Source organism: Eumetopias jubatus, unplaced genomic scaffold (assembly GCF_037043125.1).
Source record: "Eumetopias jubatus isolate StellerSeaLion01/CBP00866 unplaced genomic scaffold, mEumJub1_p1.0 scaffold_3, whole genome shotgun sequence".
In the NCBI taxonomy this organism is placed as follows: domain Eukaryota; kingdom Metazoa; phylum Chordata; class Mammalia; order Carnivora; family Otariidae; genus Eumetopias; species Eumetopias jubatus.
The window spans coordinates 63,255,413-63,279,819 of NW_028274809.1; the positions used below are offsets into that span (position 1 = coordinate 63,255,413).

Genomic DNA, 24,407 nt, shown 5'->3' on the forward strand with positions numbered 1-24,407 from the left:
ACAGTATTCAATAGAAAAGTATCAAACATGCAAGTTTTCTGAAATGTCTAGGTCATAGATCCCACTTCAAAGAGTTGATAGTTGACATATCTCATTATTTAGATATTCTCAAGCATTATTGTATAATGTAAAGAAAATCCATGTGATGGGGAATATTTGCTTTTAAGCCACATGACTGGCATTTCTGGATTGTTTTTCTTTTCTGGGTAAAAGTGATAGACAACGATTCAACCAGCCATTTCCACAGACATTAAAGTTGGCAGATTGTACAAGATTAATTTGGAAACTATATATTGTTGTATAAATCTCCACTTTCAAGCATACTTAGGATTTAACCAAATGATACCTGGTTTACAGGAGACTGCCCTTATACAACTATATTTCTCTTTTTAAAAATATGCTAAACAGAGTTTAGCTTGAGTCACTTAAAAATTATAGTGCCACACTATCATCTGACATATCTAGCCCATTAGGACTGTTTTTCTATTTCATAGTCTTATAAGGAACAGAGTTTTTAATGAAGTGCTGTATATATTACAAACCTTGATTAATCATCTTTATAGTAGATTCAATTTTATCATGTGGAATTTCTGCTTATACTGTAATAATAGATCATTATTTGAGAGCACCTCTATATTCAAAGTGACAGTATATACTTCAAGGGGCAGAACTGTGTGGACCAACAAGAATAAAAACTCAGAATACAGATTCTATGACCCATTTCTACATGAAATTTGTACTCTGGTAAGTTTATCTTTCACCAGTCACATAAATTTCTTAATATAAAGTAAAAAGTCTTTTATTCAATTATATAACATTATTGGGTGTGTCTCTTCATAGGGGCCATAAGTAAGAGTAAATACCACATCAAAATATTCCTTGGGATTTTATCTTTTGAAATATGCTTGAAGCATTTTTCTTTTTCTTCTTTTCTTTTGCTACTTTAATAATCCTAAATGATAATGGTTTAGAAAGTTTATCAAAATACAACCAATATTTCCTCAAATACTCTTTATACTTATACATGTAGAGAACAAAGTTTTTATATTTAATTTACAATTCATATATACTTTTCACTGTAAAAATACTAGGATAATACATCTATTGGCAATAAAAACTATGATTACTAATTAATGTCATCAGGATGTACAACTATTAATAACTAAATTGAGTTGTATGTACTTCACAGATAGATCAGTGTGAAACTTGTAACACCAGAAACAAAACCTTTTCAAGTAATGATTTTCCGATTGTAAAACATTCATTTCTTAAGTGTGGGATAGTAAAGGTTTTCATTATTCTACTAATAAAGAATGCTAAGATGATGAACATGCTTTGTATAAAAATGTATGGACTAAAGTCTCACTTTTACCAATTTAACTTACAAAGAAACACTTTGCAGTTTAAAATCAGTCATATACTCTCATATATCAATCATATACTATCTTCCCCCAGTGCGATATAGAATAACATAGAAGAGCTGATGGTCTTGGGGATTTCCTGAATTCTAGATTTCAAACTCTTAAAGATGAAAGGAAACTTTTACCTCTAGAAGAGCATCAGCTGAATCATGAAGACAGAGGACCAGGGTCCCAACTCGGGCCATATTGTTGACATATGAAAAGGAAATCAAGAAAATAGCTACAAGGTGATGCAGGAACATAATGCCAAAGTCCTTGAGGAAGGAAAAACACAGCCATGTTAGGTCTTAGAGGACAGCAATGTTTCCATTCATCTCTTCCATTATTCAACAAATACTTCCCAAGGTTCTTAATGGACCTAGCACTGGGGATACTAAAATGAGTAAGATGTATTTCCTACCCTCTGGGAGCTCACTACAGAGGGGCAGAGGCATAAAGGGGACCGGTAACTATGGAGAATGTGATAAATGCCAGGACTAAGGCCAGATCATAAAGGGTGTTTTGTATGTAAACCAAAGAATTTGAAGCTATGGGAGAAATCGCCTCAGAATTTCAAGCAAAGAAAGGCATTACTCGGATCTCTACTTTAGGAAAATCCTTGGGGCAGCGGCACAGGTCCAACGGGACCACTTCTCGGACTACCGTGGCTGGGGATCCTGCATCCTTCCCCTAGAATATGTCCATTGGGATAGTAAAATAAGACTCCTAATATGCGGCTTTCTGATGAATCCTACACAAACAAGCCCTAAATCTTAACCCTTACTTGTCCATAGTCATTAGAAAAAGAAACTGGCGAAAGTAATGATAAATTGGCCACCTTTATTTCGGTCAATTTCAATGGAGCTGCTCGTCGGCCCATGTGAAAAGATCATCTTTCTCTGACACTGATTTATCTCCTGGCCATCTGGACATGGTTTGTTGTGATGCAGAATTTCTGTTGCTTGGATATACAGTCTCTCATTTACTAATATTTTTACCCTCATTTATTTTTTAAGATTTATTTATTTACTTGAGAGTGTGCATGCACGAGTGGGGGGAGGGGCAGAGGGAAAGAGAATCTCAAGCAGACTCCCCACTGAGCTCAGAGCCCAACACAGGGCTTGATCTCATGACCCTGAGACCATGACCTGAGCCAAAATCAAGAGTTGGATGCTTAACCAACTGAGCCACCCAGGTGCCCTTTGCTCTTATTTATAAATCTATTTCTTCCAGAGTACATTTGAACTTCTCTGGACTTAAATGCCAAGATTAGCCCTAGTGGTGATCTACTTGAAACCTTAGAAAAATAAAGCTATTCATGTAAAGATAAATAAATTAGCCAAAATGAAAAGCATATTATGAAACTGAGAAAGAGAGAGAGAAAGAGAGCAAGTATGTGCATATGCTCTTTATTCAGTAGCTATTGATGTCATATAGTTTTGGATTTGAAAGGTCAACCTCAGTGACTTTTAAATGGTTTTAAAACATTTAAGCAATGGCCTTTGTTTAGATCCTGAAAGCAGCTTATCCATAAGTAATGAAATATTGCTATTAGGTCCTTTGCCATTTATTTCATTGTATAGTTCCCATATTGAAAATATTTTCAATTATTTGGTTTTATTTTTTAATTTTTAAAAGGATTTTATTTATTTGAGAGAGAGAGAGCGAAAGAGAGTACAAGCGGGGAGGAGAGAGAGAAGCAGGCTCCCCGCTGAGCAGGGAGCCTGACGTGGGTCTCGATCCCAGGACCCTGAGGCCACCACCCAAGCCGAAGGCAGTTGCCTAACCAACTGATCCACCCAGGTGCCCCAATTATTTGGTTTTAATTTATATAACATGAACCTACCAAGTTATGGATATTTCTACTGTTTAAATTCCTGTGATACAGAACTCTTAAAAATGTCTTTTTATGTTTTATAAAATTAAGCTTTAAATGGCAATGATGAAATAAAGTTAAATTTGTATGTTTTAAAAAAAATCTCACAATGTTTCAGTGGTTCTGTATATACATGACTATATCCAGGGGTTACTTTTCTGCCTTGGAAAGCGCCAAACATTTACTGATAACCATACATATCGATTTATTACTAGGATAAACAATGCATTAGTATCCTAAATAAGGTCAATTTATAGTGGTTTTTTTTCATTTTTTTATTAACATATATTATTTGTTTCAGGGGTACAGGTCTGTGATTCATCAGTCTTACACAATTCACAGCGCTCACCATAGCACAAACCCTCCCCATTGTCCATCACCCAGCCACCCCAATCCTCCGATCCGCCTCCACTCCAGCAACCCTCAGCTTGTTTCCTGAGATTAAGAGTCTCTTACAGTTTGTCTCCCTCTCCAGTTTCGTCTTGTTTCATTTTTCCCTCCTTTCCCCTATGATCCTCTGTCTTGTTTCTCAAATTCCTCATATCAGTGAGATCATATGATACTTGTCTTTCTCTGACTGAAGGTCGACAATTTAAAAAATGAATTGCAACTATTTCTCTTCTTTTCAGCTAACCTAGTCTCCAAATTCACCATGTTCTATTGATGGTGGATACCACTGTTGGAAAAATCATCTGTCTTCTATCAGTCAATTCCAACTACCCACAGAACTATAGAACCAAATCTTGCAAACTGTTGGCCTACAACTATGGTCCTTCCTTCAGAACCACATTCACCGCCCAGTTTTCAGCTCACTGGCAGAGAGAAATAATGATCATGCTATTGAATGAGTCTCATGAGTGATTATGTACAGACTCAACTTACCAGTTTTACCTACTTCTGATTTTCTGATGTTCTTGTGGTGTCTAGGATTTTCCTAAATCATTAAAGTTGGACAATACCAAAATTCCTTAGGAATACAATGAAAATTACTCTGATAATGTTTTCTACTGGAAGGTGAAATCTCTTCTCTCCAGGCTCTTATCAAAAATTTATTAGGTTCCAGTACCAGGAGCATCATGTTCTACCAAACAAGAACTACTTCAAAACAATGCCATCAAGTGAAACTAACCTATCAAACAATACTTTAAACTGTTTCCTAAACATAAGTAAATGAAAACATACAGCACTTAATCCAATAGTTCAGTGAGTTTATATTTGCCCATGCTCAATATGCAGATTTAAAATCTAACCTGTTGAGTACCTAACCAGAACATTTCCCACATTTCCTATTGTTCAGCCCGGAATGACTGCTCTGGATTTACTGAAAGAAAACAAGAGTTTTTCTCTATTTAGTTTAAAAATGAATACATATAAATTGATTAAAACACTTATGGATGATTAGGACCATTTTATAATTAAGTTTCCTAATTCGTATCTGATATAAATGTCAATAAACAACACAAAGCTCTTAGCAATATAACAAGCATCCCTTAAATATGAGAGCCTTGTTTTTGAGACAAAGTTTGCCTTGTGAGATGATTCCTGAATATAAATCCCCTGGTCCTGGAAAATATTTATTACTGAGAGACTCAGAGTTATGCCCATGGCAGAAGACCAATTTTCATTATACAGTCATTATCTGTATGAATATGAAAAAAGCATGAATAATGAATTTTGTCTTTTACGTTTCTGCTTCAGAAAGCATTATACCCAACAAAATACCTTCAATAAAAGCCAGGCAATCATTAATGTGTTACCTCTCCTTACCTTGATCCCTTTCTTTAACTAGGCACTGAATTTGGTCTAAATAACAGTTTTCAAATAAATTGTCAACTTGGACCTTATCAATGCAGGGTAAGAACTCCCATCCTCAGGTTTGTTATTGTTGAAAAATGACTGGTGTGTAGGTAAACACAGGCCTGGCCACAGGAACCTTAGCATCTTAGGTTGAGAATGTTTTCTTGCATTTTTGGTAGCAGCAATTAGGGAGAAAGACTGTGATTTCTTCTTGGCACTCACACTGAGGACTGATTCCAAAGACCTTATTCAAAACAGACCAGTCTGGCCACCTGTTTCACTGGTGTTCCCTGCCTCCTGCTGTTCTGCCATATTGTTTCTGGACATCTTCTCAGCCAACATCAAGGGTTCCTTCTATGTTTGCTGCCTTAATATGGACCCTGACCTCAGCCCCCATTCCAGTGGCTGTTCCTATGTTAATTATCAGAGATGGGAAAAAAAAATCAGATGTAGTCTTAACTCCACGTCAATTAGAATGAGTCTACAATGAAAGAATTCAAGGAAGAGCCATCCATTTTTAATACCAGAAACTGGTAAGATAATGCTGTTTTTTTTCCTCATTACATATTGAATGGCATTTAGAAAACCAGAATAGCCTCTTAGTCTGTTCTGTGTAGCTTCCACAACAGAATTCCTTGGATACATGTAAAATTCCAGCTACTTGGGCTCCATCGCCAACTGTTGGAATGAGAAATGGCATCCTTACTTCAGTTCTCCAGGGGAATTTCTTGAAAAATAAAATATTAGTGGTGAAAGGCCAGAAGGATCACCCTCATTGAAACATAAGTCTGGTGTTCTGTATGATGGAACGCCCTTTGCAATGATTGGGATGCAAAGACTCTTCAAAATAATGCTCTGTCTCCAGGAAGCACCAAATTCATTCATCTTGATGTACAAGTTTTTATGAAAGCAAAATTAACTCATTTCTCATTATGGGGGAAAAAAAACCCAACACAAACAAAAAGAAACTTGTTCTCTAAATTCCCATTTGCTGGAAAAAGTACTCATAATTTCATAGAGTTTCTTTTGGGAATAATCTTTGCAACAAATAAAGCAAAACAGTGGTGAACCTTCTGAAAAAAGAAATAAGACCAAGATTTTAAGTGATAGCTGATTTAGATGCGCATGGATAGTGAAGAATATGAAATATTTCTAAAGTGCAAGGCAAAGAAAAGACTCTTCCTTCTCAGATGCAAATGACATGTATTAGCTTTCCTGAATTTAACAAATAAAATTAACAAATATAATAAACTTATAATAGAAAATTACCTGAATAGAAATCAGGTAATTATCACCAGGTTACCCTTTTAACAGATTTTCAAATTCTCTAAGGAAACAGAAGGACAACATCATAACTTTTCTTTTTCTTTTCTTTTTTTTGAGAGAGAGAAAGAGAATGGAGAGGGAGGGGCTGAGGGAGAGAGAGAATCTTAAGCAGGTTTCCTGCTCAGCCCTGAGCGGGACACCGGGCTTGATCTCACAACTCTGAGATCATGACCTGAGCCAAAATCAAGAGTCAGGTGCTTAACAGACTGAGCCACCCAGGCGACCCAGCAACAATGTAATTTAAAACTGATTTCATTGTATGGCAACTGCAACAACAGTTGAAATCTCTCAGGTCTATCTGCTTTGTTTTGCTTTGTTTTAAATAGTTTTTTTTTTTTATTTGAACTTTCAAGGTACCTAGAAAGTTGTGTGACTTTTGACAGAATAACATGTTATTTTTTATAGAGATCAATAACACACTGTCTTCCTATCTCTTCACTTGGGATTTTGCAACCTGAGGGTAAAACTCAGAAAGGTTGGAGAAGCACAGTTGTGCAAGAAGTGGACTTCTAGCACATAACTTGGCAATGTGCAGGGGAGAGTGGCCACACAGGCTCCATCCCCACTGCAGCCCGGATGCACAGATGGAGACGGGGAGGATCTCAGACAAAACCTAAATATGGCAAGAATAATCATAGGTACTTTTCCCTTTGAGGGAATAGGAAAATAGGTTCTCAACCTTTGGCTATAGCTAAAGTCCTGATTTACAGCATGAATATATATATATATATATATATATATATATATATATATATATATATATATATAAAACCTTTAAAAAGCTAAGAATAAGCTAAGAAACAAGAGACTAAAAAACCATCTAGCCATGCATGATGTGAAAAGTTCACAGAATGTTTTTAAAAATGTCAACCTTTGGGTATCTCCAGTCTCCCTCAATTTATTTGGCTGTTTTATTTTTAGCTGGCCCCAAATGTTGGTGTACTATGAAGAGAACTGGTTAAATGTGCCATTAAAAAAAGATATTTCAAATAACAAGGCCCTTCTTATTAAAAACTGTAACTTGAATTCACAGTCATTCTCATGGAGAACCTATTCATGCTAGGGTGAATATTCACGGGAAAATTTGGGAAGGGATAAAAAAGTGAGATTGATTTGAGAAATATTTGTTCAATTATAAAGTGGAGTAGTTCTCACGGAAATTATTCGGTTACCCTTCTCTAAGATTCAATCCATGAATAAAACTTCATTTACACTAAATCTACAGTCACGTTTATTTCAACACTTTTTTTCCAATAGACTAGATTTTTCCAACTTTGGACTAAATATATACAGACTGAGGTCTTTGTGGGAGATTACTGTCACATACAGACATCATTCTAAAAACAAGTTGCGTGCCAAGAAATTGATTAAAGACATCTAAATTTACTATTGTTACTATCAAAATGTTTGAAAAAATATGTACTGATGTGATTTAAATATCTCTACTAGCCATTCTCAAATCTGACATCCTAACTATTCAGCAAATATGTACATCTAGGCCACTCTAGTTTAAAGCAGAGAATGGCACAATATGGCTCCCAAGCCAAATCTGGTCTACCAATGGAGATATTTTTGTCAATAAAGTTTTATTAGAACACTGTCACATTCGTTTAACCAATGCCTATGGCAGTGTTCTTCTTACAGTTGAGTACCTGCAACAGAGACTGTGTGGCCTGCAAGTTTAAAATATTTACTATCTGGCCCTTCATAGGAAAGTCTGATGGCCCCTGCCTTAGAGCCACGTCTAAGGATCTATTTTGGGAAACTCAAGTCACGTTATCTGAGATGTGACAATTGCATAGTGTCATGTCCAACTTCATCACATTTTCTTCAGATAAAGGATGTATGAGAGATTTAATTTTCTTAGGTGTTCTGAAGTAATCCATTAGATATTACTCTTAAAATTCAGATGAACTATTAAAAATATTTGAGTTTTGGCAGATATCTCTACTAAAATTCTCACGATAAATTACAACTACAACTTCTAGAAAATTTGAAAATCAAGAAATTTTTCACCAGTTTTTAAAATAAAAGCTGTCTGTCCAGAGGCAGTATTACTTTCCCTAAAACTAGATGTGCTATTACTTTATAGCTTCTGGGAATATATATAAAGTGAAATTAAGACCGCTGTCTAAGCAGTGTTTACCTAATCTTTCTCCTGTGTAACATTTATGGTACCATTTCAAGATCAAGAACCCATAATCTTGTCTCCATGAATTATTAAATATTTAATATTTAATCTTTAATTGATTTTCTTACTGTGGAAAAGGATACAATAAAATTTTATTTGTACAACAGAAAATAGTAAGATAGTGCCCCTAATCCCTTCCAGTGTGCTGGGCCAGGGAGCAGAACATTCATTTGCAACTCCCTAGAGTCCTCCTTCATGCTTTCCTTTCCTTTCCCTGTCAAGAGAACACTCTCCAAATACACTATGCTTTCAAGTGACATAGATATTTTTCTTAATTATATACACACATGGTTTTTTTCTCATTGAATTTTGGGTCTTCAGAAATTTTCATCACTAACAGTTCTTGTCACATACCAAGTACTTGTTGTTGGAGGCCTTTTATATACGCCTTCCGAGCTCTGTTTAAATTACACCTGAACCAGTCACACTAACTTGTACGGCTTTTAATGCTAGGAGGGTCACTTCTGAGACATTTTAAATACACTCGATATAAGAGTCTTAAGTGGTGCACAGGTTACAGACTTTATTCTCTCTTTCTCTCTCTCTCAATATCCCTGAGGACAAAAGCAATGGCAACACTTAATGATATCAAGTAAACCCATTCAGGTTGAAAATATCCAGAATGATCAGTAGGGGGCAGACTGTGCTCAAGTAAAATCAGAAACATCCCAGGACTCAAAACCATCACCTTCATATTTACAGCAAAGCCCTTGAGGCTCAAAATGACAATGGGCAATCAAAGACTCAATTTTGTGCTTTAGATGAAGATGAAAAATGTCTCCTTCAGGTCAACCAAGTTGGGACGATGCTGTAAATTGTCAGAAGGGGTTCATAGGAACTCTTACTGTTCCCATGGGCATTACCCTTTGGTCTAACTCCTCATCCCTTCAGCTGCCTGAGCTCCCCACTCCTCTTCACAAATAGCCAGAACTCTGCCAGCAGAATTCACCTGTCGAACTTCTTGCCCCGTGCAGGCTCTGGCCATGCAGGTTTTTTTTTTTTTTTTTTTCTGGCTGGAACCCTGGTATTTTCCCTTCTCTTCTCCAAGCCCCACTCCACTTTGACTACCTAATGAACTCTTACCTACCTTCCAATAATGCCTACTAATTCTCAAGCTCCATAGGCTCTGTCTGACACTGTGATTCAGTCACATAAAACAAGTACTATCAGAACTGCATTTTATAAAGAAACTGAGGCACAGAGATGCAAGGTAATTATTCCAAAGTCACACAGTAAGAACAAGCTAGAGCCAGATCTGAATTCGGTTGTATGTGACTCCAGAGCCCAGGCTCCTAACGACATGGCAGGCTGCTGCTCAGAAACAAACGTGAGAAATGACAACTGTGAGGAAAGGAGTCTTAGAGAGAGGACACTTCTGAAAACATATAGAAGTGAGAGACTAACACACAGAATATGGTCCCGATCCAGAAGGCAGGAAGAGAAGGGGATCACGAGCAAAGATACAGGGTTAGCCATGAGTGGAAAGGGCGCCCCTTCTTAGGAGGCCAAAATTAAGGATGTGGGAATGGGTCCGTTGGTATTTATGGGGAGAGAAACAGAGGGAATTTATGGAGTCAGGGGCAGAGTTAGAGCTATGATAAACCGGAGTGGGTGTTTTCCCAAGACCCTTGGGATGACTTGAGAGAAACTCCCCAGAGGAACTGAATGACTGGACCTCCCAAATGAAAGTGGAATCTTCCAAGTGCCAATGGCACCTCCTGTGAGCGGGTGGGACTCCAGAGGCCCGAGACTTAAAGACCCAGAGCCCTAGACCAGCAGCACCACGTAGATCCTGGGGTGTGGGTCTCTCTGCACTGCAGCAATGCCGTGGCCCTTTGCACGGCATTGGAAGGAGAGGCTCCTGGCCATCCCCATCCTGCACTGCGGTCAGCGGTACATGCTGCTGCCGTGCCCCAGGACTGCCCAGTGCCCAGGAGTTGGGATGTGACATCTAAAGAGGCTTAAGAGCCCTCCTCCAGCAAGGCACTTGGGAGTCTGATTGCCAGATGAAGGCACTAGTTAAGGCAGCCTTTGAACAAAATCCTGTACAATCGCTCCATAAAACATATTTCTTTCCCAGGCAACACTGTTCCATTGTTCTCTCATCAGCCTGCACACAGCAGTGGGCTGCAATGTTCTGATCACAGGTGATAGCTTATTAAAATCAGCTGCCTCTCCTTCCCTTCTTCTAGTCTGAAGACACAGTAGTGAGAAAGGAACAGGAGCAAGGCCTAAGAGTCAGGGATATCTGCCTCAGAGCTTGGAAGGCAGGATGTTGCTACTCCAGTCAGAAGCGGAAACACAAAAGAGCAACTCTGCACGTCTGTGAAGGAGGCATCAGGTGGCCTGCCCAACTGTGTCTCCAAGGAGCAGCTCTGAGGTGGCATGGAGAGAGAGTACCACGTCGCGCTCCACCCTTCTCGGGATCAGCAGGTGTCCTCTGGCATGATTTTAGCTTTGCAAACAAAGAAAGGACACACTAATGCCAGCCCAGGTCCTTGAAGTCCTATCTCTAGAAAATACTTAAATAATCTGTACCAGCAGTTCTTGCAGGTTTTGGTCTCAGAACGCCTTTATATCTTTAAAAAAAACCACTGAGGACATCAAAAAGTGTTTGTTGATGTGGGCTATATCTCTTAGTCTTTGCCACACTAGACATTAAAACTGAGAAATTTGAAAAGCATTTATTAATTTAAGTCTATGACATGTTAATGAACCTAAATATTTTCCTGAAAAATAACTGTATTTTCCAAAATAAAAAAAATGGTGAGGAGAGTGGCAGTGTTTTACATCATTGCAAATCTCTTCGATGTCTGGCTTAAGACAGGAGAGTTGGATTCTCATTAACTGTCATTACATTTAAACTTTTGTCCTAAGTTATTCTGGTTGAAGTATATAAAGAAAATCTAGTACCTAACAGCTAGAAAAGGGAGAAATATCTTAATAGTCTTTTCAGATAGTTATGAATATTCTTCTTTGATATCGTACCAAAATTTGACAAGTGGGATATTCTTAAAGGTTAGGTGCAATGTAGAATCTAAAACAGTATCAATACCCTTTTCATATTCTTTTACATTTAAGCCCTTGGTTTGTCTTGACCTTTGAATGGATCTTTTACTCATGTATGACTTAGTAGCATCATGCATTAGTCATCTGGAAAATACTGGTTCACTGAGTCAATTATTTTTACAAATCACTTTTATTAATATCCCTACCAAACTTATCAGATAAGTCTTTATGGATTGAGATGCTATCAAGCTCTCACTGGTGGACAGGAGTCTTTCAAAAATCTAATTTTTGCTTGAAGCCCTGAGTTTTATCTTTGACAACAAATAATGTCAATTTTTTTTTTTGAAACAGCTCAGCAAAGTCACTTTGTGCACTTTCCAAAAAAAAAGTGACTATCAAATATACAAGTTGGAATAACCACAGTTTGTCAGTCATTCTTCCAAATAAAAATGAGATTTACAGAAGAAAAAAAGCAGCTTGTTCAGCTCACAACCCAAAGCACTAAGTGCACATGCTTTTTCTTGAGATAGTATTGGACACTGTCAGGCAGCAAAAGTTCTTTATGCCTACTTCCCATTTTATCACACAAGATATTTTTAAGTGCATACTCAAGAATAGAGAGTTAATAAAATTAACACTTTTTAATTCTTCAACAAGAACATTCTTAACTGAAACTGACATTTTTTTCTTTCTGTAAGCATGTAGCAGTTAAGAATATGACTACTAGTACCGTTTGGGGCCGCTTCCTGCAACTTTGCCCACTATTACTTCTGGACTATGATACCATTTCAACACAGTCAGGAAGGCAAAGGTCATCTTAGTATTATTATGGAAACAGTTTTCACCTTGCAGACCTCCATGGGTCCAAAGACTACACTTTGAGAACTTCTGATCTCCAAAAATTATTTCTAAATATCATTTAAGGAAATGATAATTAGCCATATTATTAATAACAGCTTCACTAGTCAGGATAAACTAGATTACGTGTCAAAAACAAAGCCCTTCAAACCTCAGTGGTTTAAAACAAAAGCTTATTTCTTATTCACTGCATGTCACCTTGGGCAGGGAAGGGGGCTGGTACTCTGCTCACCACAGTCACTCAGGGACCCAGGTTGATGGAGCAGTTTCCATCTCAAATGTTACCCATCACGATACTACAGGGGATAAGAGACACTAGAAGGTCTCACCGGTGATTAAACACCTCAAAGTGACTCAAGTCAGTTCTGTTCCCAGCCTACCAGTCACCTGGCCCCATCCAACCGCAAGAGGGGGCATGGCTGAGTAGTACAATCCTACAAGTGCCTGGGGGTAGAGAGGTGGCAATATTTGGTGAACTAAGGGGCGCCTGGGTGGCTCAGTGGGTTAAGCGGCTGCCTTGGGCTCAGGTCATGATCCCAGGGTCCTGGGATCGAGTCCCACATCGGGCTCCCTGCTCAGCAGGGAGTCTGCTTCTCTCTCTCTCTCTGCCTGCTGCTCTGCCTACTTGTGCTCTCTCTCTCTCTGTCAAATTAAAAAAAAACAAAAAATCTTAAAAAATAAAAATAAAAAAAATTTGATGAACCAAGTTAACTACCACAGTGATATCTAACATTTATTGAGCATTTATTATGTGCCAGGCACTGTTCAAAGAGCATGTATTATTTATTTTTGCTCACAAAACCCCCATGAGTTAGATTACATGAACTCCATTCTTTGGATAAGCGAACCAAAGCACAAAAAAGTAAAGTACCATGCTCAAGGTCATTCCACATTAGGAGTGGTGCTGAGCAGGCAGATGGACTTCAGAGCCCAAGCCTTTAAACTTCTAAGCCAAAATGACCGTAATTGTTCCCCGGTCTAGAACAAACTGAGAAAAATAATAACTTTTTCATAAAGATAAATTTAAAGAATTGTCCTTTATCACAAGGTATCCTTTCTCCTTTAAAATGTTAAACTTTCTCTTCCTTTATGAATTGAGGGTGATAAGTAGTAGGTGCTTTTAAAATTTCCTTACTAGGCAAAGTAAAAGGCTGGCAACCTTAAGTTAGTTCTTCCTAATTATTTTTGATAATTTTAATTGATCAAAAATATAATAATTTGTGACCACTGGCTTTGGGGGTTTTTGTTTGTTGGCTGGGTTTAGCGCTATGTGTGGATTCAACCAAATTTCAGTCATTATGTGCTAGGTAATGTTCTAAGCTCTAAACCAGACAGTTTTCATGGATATTATCTCATTTAATTCCATGCCATCCTGCTTCCTTATAAGGGAGATTATTGCACGCATGTTCTTTCACCTTAAAACTAACTGAAGCAGGAAAGACCTGGAGCGTGGCAAGCCCCTACTCACAGCAATGGGTGCAGAAATTACCAGAGAGCAAATACAAGCCCGTCAATAAGTTTCTTGCTAAACTTAATCATCATACCTCTCTGTTCGGAATCTTTTCCAGGATGTAGTTTTTCTCTCAGGTTAAAGACCAAAAGAGCAACAAGCTGATTTCACCAGCTGGGCCCTGGAACTTGGCCATGGATGATTTCCTACAAGGACTCCGAACACAAGCAGCACTTATTGGCCAAGGGCCCAGGCTTTCAAGCCAAACAGCAGCTTAGTTAAAAGGGACATAGGGCTTAGACGCGAGCAAGCTGTTCTGAGCTCCAACACATTTATTAGTTTCTCTTGGAAAATTTAGATGTGCAGAAGAAAAACTCATTGTGAACAGGTGCTAAAGAACAGAATTTTAATAAAAATTAAGCCTTGGGATATAAAAGTTGTTTCCAATAATGGTGAATACTGAGAATATACCCGTTGTTTTAATAAGATACCTTAACAATTTTGTTCTTATAGAAGAAGGAAGGAAAATAGGAAGGAAGGGAAGGAGAGACCAATGAAGGGAAGAAAGAAAAAGGTAAGTAAGGTAAAATCCTCAAAATATCATGGTAGCACATAATAGAATATCTAAATTATAACTCCATTATACCAAATGACTACATCTGGGCTTGTCCTTTCGTTCCGGGAAGGTTAATAATAAAGTATCTCATCACTCACCCAATAAGTACCAACCCTGGAAAGGATCAAGAGAGAGGCATTTTAAACACCAGATTCTATTTGGAAACAGAGTAACTAAGGAAAAAAAAAAGGCTGGCAATAGGAGGACACTCTTAGAGAAAAAGCATTTATGAATATAAAGGCCATTTTAGAAAGACTTATAAACTCATTAAGTCACAGAAAATGATTTCTAAACCTCACTTCAGTTATTGATTTTAACAGTCTGAGGTATGCATTCAGATTCAATGCTTATAAATCCTGGCCCCTACGTGAAATGGCCATTCAAGTTCATTGTCATTTAATAGGGAAACTAAAGAAACATTCTTTATAACTTTCTATTCATAACCCTATGAAAAGCCTTCCATACTGTGTTGTCAATGGGTGTCTTCAAACAGCTCTATTTCATAATGAGGAGGCAGGCTGTTGTTACAGGGTTTAGTTAATAGCCGGTAGTGCTAATGCAAGATAGAGAATGTATTTGGCAGCCAGGATATTGGATTAATCCTCACTGATGGATGGAACGGCAGATCCTCTAAGCACTAGAGCAAGGGAGAAGGCACAATGAAGGACCTGCAGTGACAGTCAGCAAGATGCAAAGGAGAAAAGTGAGAGCTATGATTCACTAAAGAGAAATGGCAAGAGAGAAAAAGGCCTTCCTCATTAAAACCTGTGCTGAGTAATACACAGGTTTGGCAGTGGCTAACTTCTCATTCTGTGCAAGAAGGAAGAATAAACCAACTGCACCAAGAATGTACAGAGGGACTCTGACCAGCTGAAGAAGGGAGAGGTGCCAGATGTCTGAAACAAGCTATTGGTGTCGACTAAGAAAAAAAAAAAGGAGACTTCATTGCTAAACACTGACAATATGTACAGGCCTGAGATCAATTCCATGAACTTCACTGTAAAATTACCCTCTTCATACATAGGTGGTTTCCACACTGATGCAAGATATACTAAAACCATACAAAATGGTATATTTCAACCTTGAAAACCATCCCCTTATGATAACTTTTAGATAATGGTCACTTGACTTAAAACAATGAAGACTCTATGAGTCCTCTTGGCTCACAGAAAACACACGTTAAATGCACGTTGAGAAAGTTCAAGCAAATGGAAGGGGTTTGGTGACTTTGGGTAGAGCAATGTCTCGCTGGGACTAGGCTCCCAGGAGCCTAGTACAGTTATAGTCTTGCTTTTATTAATCTATTTGACTCTAGCTGGCACACCTAATTCTCACCAAGCAAAAGAGAAACCAATAAAATGGCAGAGAGCTGCAAAAGGCTACTACCTCTAATGTCAGGAGCATGGCAAGGCAAGATAATGCAAGAATTGTTTACAAGTCTAATCTCAGACTGAATCACAGAAACTTGCTGGGTAAATTTGGGCTCTAATTCATTCCCACACAGCACAACCTTGAAAATTTTACATTGACTCACTGTATATCAATTTTCCCAGCTACAAAATGGGAAAATATTCAAACCTCCTTTTTTCTGCAAGTTTTTTCTGTAGCTACCTGGAAAAAAGTGCTCCTCAAAAGAAAACAAAATGCATATTACTCAGCCTTATAAAGGAAGGACATTCTGACACAGGCTACAGCACGGATGATCCTGACGATATTATGCTAAGTGAGATAAGCCAGCCACAAAATGACAAATATTGTATGATTCCACTTATATGAGGTACCTAGAGTAGTCAAATTCAAAGAGACAGAGAGCAGAATGGTGGCAGCCAGGGGCCAGGGGAGGGGACAATGGGGGAATTACTGTTTCACGGGTACAGAGTTTCAGTTGTGCAAGATGGAAAGAGTCCTGGAAACTGGTTGCACAACAATGTGAATGTGTGTAATACTTCTGAACTGCACACTTCAAATGGTTAAGATGGTACAATTTTATGTTTTGTATTTTTACCAATTAAAGGTAATAAGTAAAATGCACAATAAGCCTAGCACTGTGCCTAGCACAGAGGACATGATCAGTCTACAAGCACTAGGTACAGGAATGAAGAAGACTCTTCACGTAAGACAGATGAGATCTAATCTGATTGGCCTACCACCACCAAGGGACCTTTAAACATTACCAGAAAGTGACTCAGCATGGTACCATGAGGAAGGAACTGCAAATGATAGTTGTCAATGAGTTATCTGCTCTGCCAAGCTCTAGCCCTCAGAGGGACCATCCCCTTCTGAGAATCAAACAACAGACATCTCATGCAGGGTGTGCAGCCACACAAGGTAAGGAAAGCCAGCTTTGTGCTGGTCAAGAGAGCCTCTGCTGGACGAGAGTGGCAGGCATGCCCCTGGGGAAAGGGGCTGCAGGTACTAGGGCCACAGACTCATACGTGTTCTTCCGCAGCCACCTGGATACCACTTTGCAATTTAGCAGCTTACAATCTAACCAAGGAAGTTACAGTGTTCCGGTACTGTGCTCCTTGACAATACAGTGTTCCGGTACTGTGCTCCTTGACAATACATAGTTCTGTTTCCAGAGGAGTTTGGAAGATACCCATTAGTAAGTCAGAAGACATTCTGATTAGTTCATTTATTCACTCACCCTAAACTTACTGATCCCCATCACCAGCAGGTGCATTGATGGCCATGGTACAAAGATAAACATATCTTGCTCTTTTGCCCTTCAAGCCTAGGGAAGGGACAGAGGCAGGCCACCAGGTCACAGAGTTCATTTAGGAATGTTATACTTTGATGATGTATTTTGATGTTAGATAACTCTAATTAAGGAAAAACTCATTCGTGGGGCTGGGACACTGAGAGCTTACTCTCTCCCAGGGGCTACCAATACAGTTAAAAAATAGCATATGTATACCTGGGGCACTTGTAAACTAAACCCATAAGAAGGAGGGGTCAAAAATCCCAGAGGAATTGAATTAGCCTTCAAAAAAGAGACTACTTTTGGACTAGGTCAGGTTTGGGAGGAGGGAAATAGGATGTATTCTAGCCAAGGTAAGGTCTTATAAAAAAACAAAGCTGCATGAAAAAAAAAATTATGTCTGAACAATGATGAGAAGATACTCTTGCTAAGAAGTATGTGTGTGTCAGAGGGGGAGGCCGGGGTGGGGGAGACGGGGGATGAGACTGGAGAAGTAGCTCTGAATCATGTTAACAACCCTGAATATTACTCCAAGGAGTCTGGCTTTGTCTTGAAGGTTTTAGAAATCTAGCACTTAGGTGTCAGGTAGGCAAGAATGGCTATTCAGATAGGAGGACCATTTAAAAAGCTATTGCAATAGATTAAGAAAAAGTAGAGATGACCTCAACTAAATGTGTCCATGACATTAAGGGTTCAAGTATAAGGAAAAGCAAAGGGGAGAGCAAAGGAAAAATCCTAGCTCATGTGACTGTCGGTTACAAGGATTACCGGAGGAAGCACAAGACTAGGGGATGATCATGTCTTCAGTTAGAAATACTTTGCATGTAAAATTCAGTTTCCTCATTCATAAAATGAGGATAAGTAATAAATGATCCAACTGGATTTTGGAGTTGATGGGAGGATTAAGTGATAAAACAAATACAAAGAACATATTACTATTACTTACGCCTAGATTTGTGGAAGTACAGACCTGGAGAGAACCCAGGGCCGGAGAGAAACATTTGGGAGCTCTTGGCACATGAGTTATGGTTGGTAGTGCTAAAGGTTATAAGCTTGATCATCCCAGGAGATGATGTTCTGTCATCTAGAACTAGACCATGGGCACACAAATGAGCAGCACATGAGGCACTAGGCTGGAGGCTGGAGGCCAGCAAAGACGACTTTGAAGGAATGATCCAAATGTGGGAATCTGGAGAAAATGGTATGATGGAAAAATTTTAAGCAGTAAGTAGCCAGAAGTGCCTATTCTTCCCAGAAGCTGGTAGGATGAGAGCTGGAAGGGGTGGGTTTGAGGATTTCAAGAGCACCCCCAGCAAAAGCCAGTCCAGTGAAGGGGACAGGTGGAGGCTGATCACAGTTCATGTAGCAGAGTTGTATTTGCACGATGTATCTGGATGTTAGATAATTCTAATTAAGGAAAAACTCATTCGTGGGGCTGGGACACTGAGAATTTACTCTCTCCCAGGGGCTACAAATACAATTTTTCTTCTTTATTTAATTTGAGGAACAGAGGGCCTTGTGAATCAGACTGAGAGAAAATTGCTGTTGTTTGGATTCATGGATACATTTTTTTCACAGAGAAAAGAACACTAGGTTTGGAGGCAGGAGGGAAGAGCCAATGTGAACAAAATATAAAGCCCCACCAACAAAATAGACTTTCTGTGGGAATACAGAAAGTAGTACTAAGCTAGCACAGCCGGAGAACAGAAGTGAGTGCCTCTGAGACTCCACACCCATCTGCCAAGGGCCATTAAGGACACACACCTGCAAGCACTTTTTACCACACAACCACTCTTACCTTTCTTTTGATATCAGTGAACTGCGAAAACATTAAAGACCAATAAAACGACAGCTCCAGGATATAATAGTAGTGAAGGTCAGTTGTGAGTGGCTGAGGATCAAAGAAAAAAAAGGAAAGATTAACAGTTAATAGGAAACCAATTAGTGTCCCAAACATCTCAAGCTCAGGGCTGAAAAGTGACACGGTCTTACGCCTCTACAGATTCCAGCCCCATTCTCTCTGTGGAAAAGAAGGGCTTTGAAGCATGCCTCTAATCCGCAGCTTGATGGCATTAAGTTTTGTTTTATCCCCAACCAAAAAAGTGTCAGTGAGTATGAACATTTGGTACCCAAGTCACTCTTTATTTTAACAACAGGATTTATGATGCTTCCTTGAGATAAGTATCTGTAAGATTCCTCAGCAACCTGGGAAAAAAAAAAAAACAAAACAAAACACATACACAAAAAGAATAACCCTGGAAAGTGCCGGGAGATTCCATCGTACAGGGGCAAGGGAGGTAGGTGATAGAAACTGGGGTGCCAGATGGGTCACAGAGGCAGAGTTTTAAGTTCTGCATTAATCAGAGCTTTCCTGTTATTAGGAAATGTTCTGTACATTGCAAATACCAGAAAAGATAATTCAAAAATATTTATTAAAAGACACAGGGACAAGGAAGCTGCCAAGAAATACCAGGCTAGGCCCCCAGCCAGGAAATCTGAGATCAAGTCTCTCAGCTCCATAGCTCAGAAGGTATAAAATTTGGGCCTTAATTTATTTATTGTAAAATGGAGGTGACACATGCTCTATCTGCTTCAGAGGTCCAGGAATGGGGAGAGGCTCAGAGAGGCAGTAGAAGTCAGGAATATTTATTTTGTTTACTGAACTATAATGAAACGTCTTACTTTACTAGAACGAATAAAAGACCTTTGAAATGCATCACCTCCATGCTACCCACAATGTAACAGTATACACAGTAACTACAATGGAAACTTTAATGTTCCGTGAACCAACAGCAGCATAACAAATTACTTTCATGAGAAGCTGGCACTCACTTAACTACTAATTCTACCAACTTCATGCATTGGCACTAAAGAAAACAGTTGTCCCTCCCACTGATCTTTGGCAACAGTGAGGGGACAGGATATGGTCTCACCAGCCATCCCAAGCTCTGAGAGACAATGAGCATCAGTATGTTTATCAAACTCAGCATCACCCTGGAGAGAATATATTTTCCACTGAATTGTCCTTTTAAAATTTGCAGGCATTAGCAATAAGGGATGGGTATTCAGGTTGGACATATGGCAGCAATGAATCTAGAAAATAGGGCACTGGCTTCAGGACCCTTGGAGCCAAGGTTAAATTTCAGTTTTAATGAGAGTTCTGGCACCACCACCTGGGAAAAGCCACGGAAGCCTATGAAGGCAAGTGAGAGTACATCTAGAAACCACAGTGTTCGTGAGAGAGCATCATTATACTACAAAACTACCATATTCATGGAGTGCTCTGCAGCTGACAAAGCTTACCTGCATGTTAATTTCTTTGACTCTCATAAAAATCCTACAAAATACCATCATTTTCTAGATGGTATAGCTGATAGGCAATTGCGATCAGTTAGTTTGGGTTGAAAGGTCAATCACAGGTCTTCCAGCTAGTGAGGCTTCTGTAACTACCATGTTAAGGCTTCTCATTCCCAACTTGGGCTCTTTATGACAAACTAAACAGGCCCAACTAAAGACCACTTTCCATTATTCTAAACTTAAAATATATACATGTACATAAAAATCATCATATAATAAATTACATATATCCTTATACACAAGGAGCAGTGTGCCCTTAATAAAATTGCAACAGACCACTATTCTCATCTAAATATACATCCAATTATTTAATATACATGCTAAAGATATAATAAATATACTTCATCAGCATGATCTGTCTTTAAAAGTACCCTTAAGGCCTGAGACTGACTCTGAACTATAATCTATATATTTATGGAGACATAGCTACCCACAGTGCACTTTAATTACATGCTGTTTTTTTTCCCACACATACAAAAAGAAAGAGCTGATTTTTTTTATTAGAATACAGAGTTTATCAAAGATGACCACTATTCCTGTAAGAGATTATGAATTGGTCCTAGATTTTTGGGGCTAATGCCAAATTATTCATTTATAAGCAATGATGTCTTATCAGCAGAAGACAATCTTGATCTGAATCCCCACACACAGTATCTTTCCTTCTATTCTAATGATGTTTCTTATTTTTATTTTATTATTTTATTATTTTTTAAAGACTTTATTTATTTATTCGAGAGAGAGAGAGCGCAGAGCGAGAGCGAGAGAGAGAGGGAAAGAGAGAGACAGAGCACGAGCAGGGAGAAAGGCAGAGGGAGAAGCAGGCTCCCCGTGGAGCAGGGAGCCTGATGCAGGGCTCGATCCCAGGACCCCGGGATCATGACCTGAGCCGAAGGCAGACGCTTAACCGACTGAGCCACCCAGGCACCCCTATTTTATTATTTTTTAGAGATTATTTTATTTTATTTTATTTTTAAGTAATCTCTATAACCAATGTGGGACTCAAACTTACAACCCCGAAATCAAGAGTCACGTGCTCTACCGAGTCAGGCAGGCGTCCCAATGTTTCTTATTTTTAAACATAACTATGTACCAGACCCTCAAAATTTCATGTTAAATCTCTAGTTTTGTCTGTGAAACAGTCAGCAACTACAATTTTGGGCCACTGCCCCAGCAACTAATTATGTCAGAAAAAAGCAATTCCTTAGCTCCAGCCATAAATGTGAAAGTTATTTCAGACTATGTTATCGTTATAAGGAAGAGTGAGTATTACATTTCCTGTAACATCTGTCTCAGTGTTGTTCATATGACAGAATTTACCTCATAAATGCAGTGCATTAGGGCAGCTACCACATCAACGTGAGTCACAGTTTCTAGAAGGCTTTGACATACTTCTATAAATAGAATTCTAGCTATATTCGGATTTTTCCACTCAGTATACCATTACAGGACACGAAGAGAGGTGTAATGACAATATCCCAAGTATTTAAGATAGTAAAACAGCAGTTGAGCCTGAGAATTGCAATTGTGCACGGTAAGTGATTGGTTTCAACGTTGCTTCAGTCTCCATCAGAAAGCCCTGGAAAGCTCAGCTTTCTCTAACCATGTCATATTGCTTGTTTACATTCTTTTCTAATCTGAATAAACTACATGAAAGAGATGGAAATGCAAACTGGAACTCCATTTCAATGTGTCCCTAGCCCTGAACCAGCCCAAGGAGTTTCCAAAACCAGTCCCTAGCCTGTTGCAACACTGAGTGTAACAGAGAAGACACAGAGCATGCTTGCTCCCCAGTAACTTTAGGCATACCAAAAAGACCAAATGCCTCCAAAAAGACAACCCAAGGACTGGCAGTCAAAGTAAAAAATCCAAGGTGCCTATCATAATGTATGTCTCTTTATTTTATCACCAAAATACATTGCTGCATTTGAGTTTCTTATGTAATATATTCCAATTAAACTAGAAATTTTATAAAATTTTCAGTTAAGAATTACTAGAAAAGACCCAGCTACGATATTCAGATAGTAACTGATCTGAGGAACATAACACATGCTAATATTATTGAATTCATGGACAGAGGCAAAGGTATGTCGGGGGTGGGGATCTGAAATGCTCCCTTTCTGGGATATAATTTTCATCTCATTTTTGATGATGGTTTTAAATCTAGTGTAATGATACAAGCCCCTTTTTCCATGCTCAAGGAAATGGTACTTGATATACATATTTAGAGGTTGCTCTTAAGCCACAAAGTGGCCTGAACTCTGCCTGTCTGCCACAGTCCTACACTTGAGCTTAACCCGCTTGCTGTCCAGAGAGACCCTTGCTGGTTTCAGGTCTTCAGGCTCTCTGCAGTAATCTAGACGTAGATCAGCTGTAAGAAGCAGGAATCACCCAACTATTGAACTGACTGTATCTTACTCTTCAGCAAATGCACCTTCCAGCTTATTCCATTTGCTAAAGCAATTGAGCTTTGTTTCTGAACTTCACTGAGAACACAAGCTACTTCCCTTAACTAGGCTAAGTCTGCATCACGCAGCAGGGGTGGGGGCAGGGGCCTAAAACCATGACCCTGACCTAAGGAAGATACTCTGCGTGTGTAAAGGACCCAGATGGTAATGTCTCCTTACCTGATACGGGTAGTTGTACCAGCAGTGCCTTGTATTCCACAACCAGGGGGTCTGAAAAAAATGACAAATGCATTTTACATGTTTTGGAAATGAAGCAGGATAAGAGATGCTTTTGACAGATGCTTGTCCCCAATATTTGGGATTTCAATAATCTACCTGTATGAGAACTGAAGGACTTTAACTAGAATTAGGATATTAAAGCAATTAATATGCCATTATACATGCTCTCTGGGTAATCTTCTAAACTCACTGGTAGTGACGTAGGAAGACGTTAGGGGCCAAAGCCTACCGCCCAGAAAGAATTCTTGAGATGTCTTTGGTGCAAAGGGGTGGTTTTATTAAAGCACGGGAACAGGACCTGTGGGCAGGAGGAGCTGCACTGGGGTCATGAGGAGCGGCCCATGATATACCTTCAAGTTGGGAGGGGGTTAGGGATAGCGTAAGTCTCTAAGGAATTTTAGAAGCAAGGCTTCCAGGACCTCGAGGGGGCTAGCTGTTGTTGGGAAAAGGTCATTTCTTATCGTCTAATAAAACCTTAGTCATGAGACCCTTCAGATGTATATCGGTGGACCATATGCTTGAGGGATGATTGCCAACACAAGGAAGTTTCCAAAAGAATTTTTATATGTTAAAGTAGGATTACAGGATCCCGGGGGGGGGGGGGCGGGGGGAACTGGGCTAGGATTGCCTTTTGCCCTTAGCAAAGTGTCAACATCAGGGCAGTTGAGTCCCTAGAGGAATTGCCACTCTGCCTGTTTCAAGGACTTGTCAGTGGGCTGTAGGTAGTAAGGAAATTTAATATTTTTTCTTCTGCCTTTGTTTCTCACATCAGTAGTATTTCAGGCTACTTCTGCGAGAGAGTCCCCACTGGTGTTTTTTGTATTTTACTGGTTACATGGACACCTTCCTACTATGTAACCAGCCTCTGCAGCAGAGCCTTTTAGGGGTCTCACTTAGACTGGATGCAAATCATCAATCTCACTATTATCAATAAACAATGCTGACAGTTGGTGCAAACTACTCTGAAACTCCTCCAACCCAACATTGCAAAGCAACATTATCAATCAATCCTTTCATGCTCTGATGACCAGTGGTTAAGTAATCAGGCAGGTATACTGATTTCAGTAGAACAGCCCAGACTAATTCCAGGCCTGAGGGAATTAACCCTCACAGCACACTCCACTCCCCAACTCATGGTCAAG

General features: G+C 39.1%; 1 protein-coding gene across 2 annotated transcripts in view; it reads right to left on the reverse strand.

The window, feature by feature from the left end:
- The window catches only part of CERS6 (ceramide synthase 6), a 315,522-nt gene that overhangs the window by 58,643 nt on the left and 232,472 nt on the right, over positions 1-24,407 (reverse strand). For both annotated transcript variants that reach the window (XM_088021650.1, XM_028122522.2), the window contains exons 5-7: positions 23,206-23,256; positions 19,023-19,115; positions 1,547-1,675 (exon numbers count right to left, since the gene is read on the reverse strand). In XM_088021650.1, the coding sequence (XP_087877776.1) occupies positions 1,547-1,675; positions 19,023-19,115; positions 23,206-23,256 (273 nt within the window). The remainder of the gene's footprint in view (positions 1-1,546; positions 1,676-19,022; positions 19,116-23,205; positions 23,257-24,407) is intronic.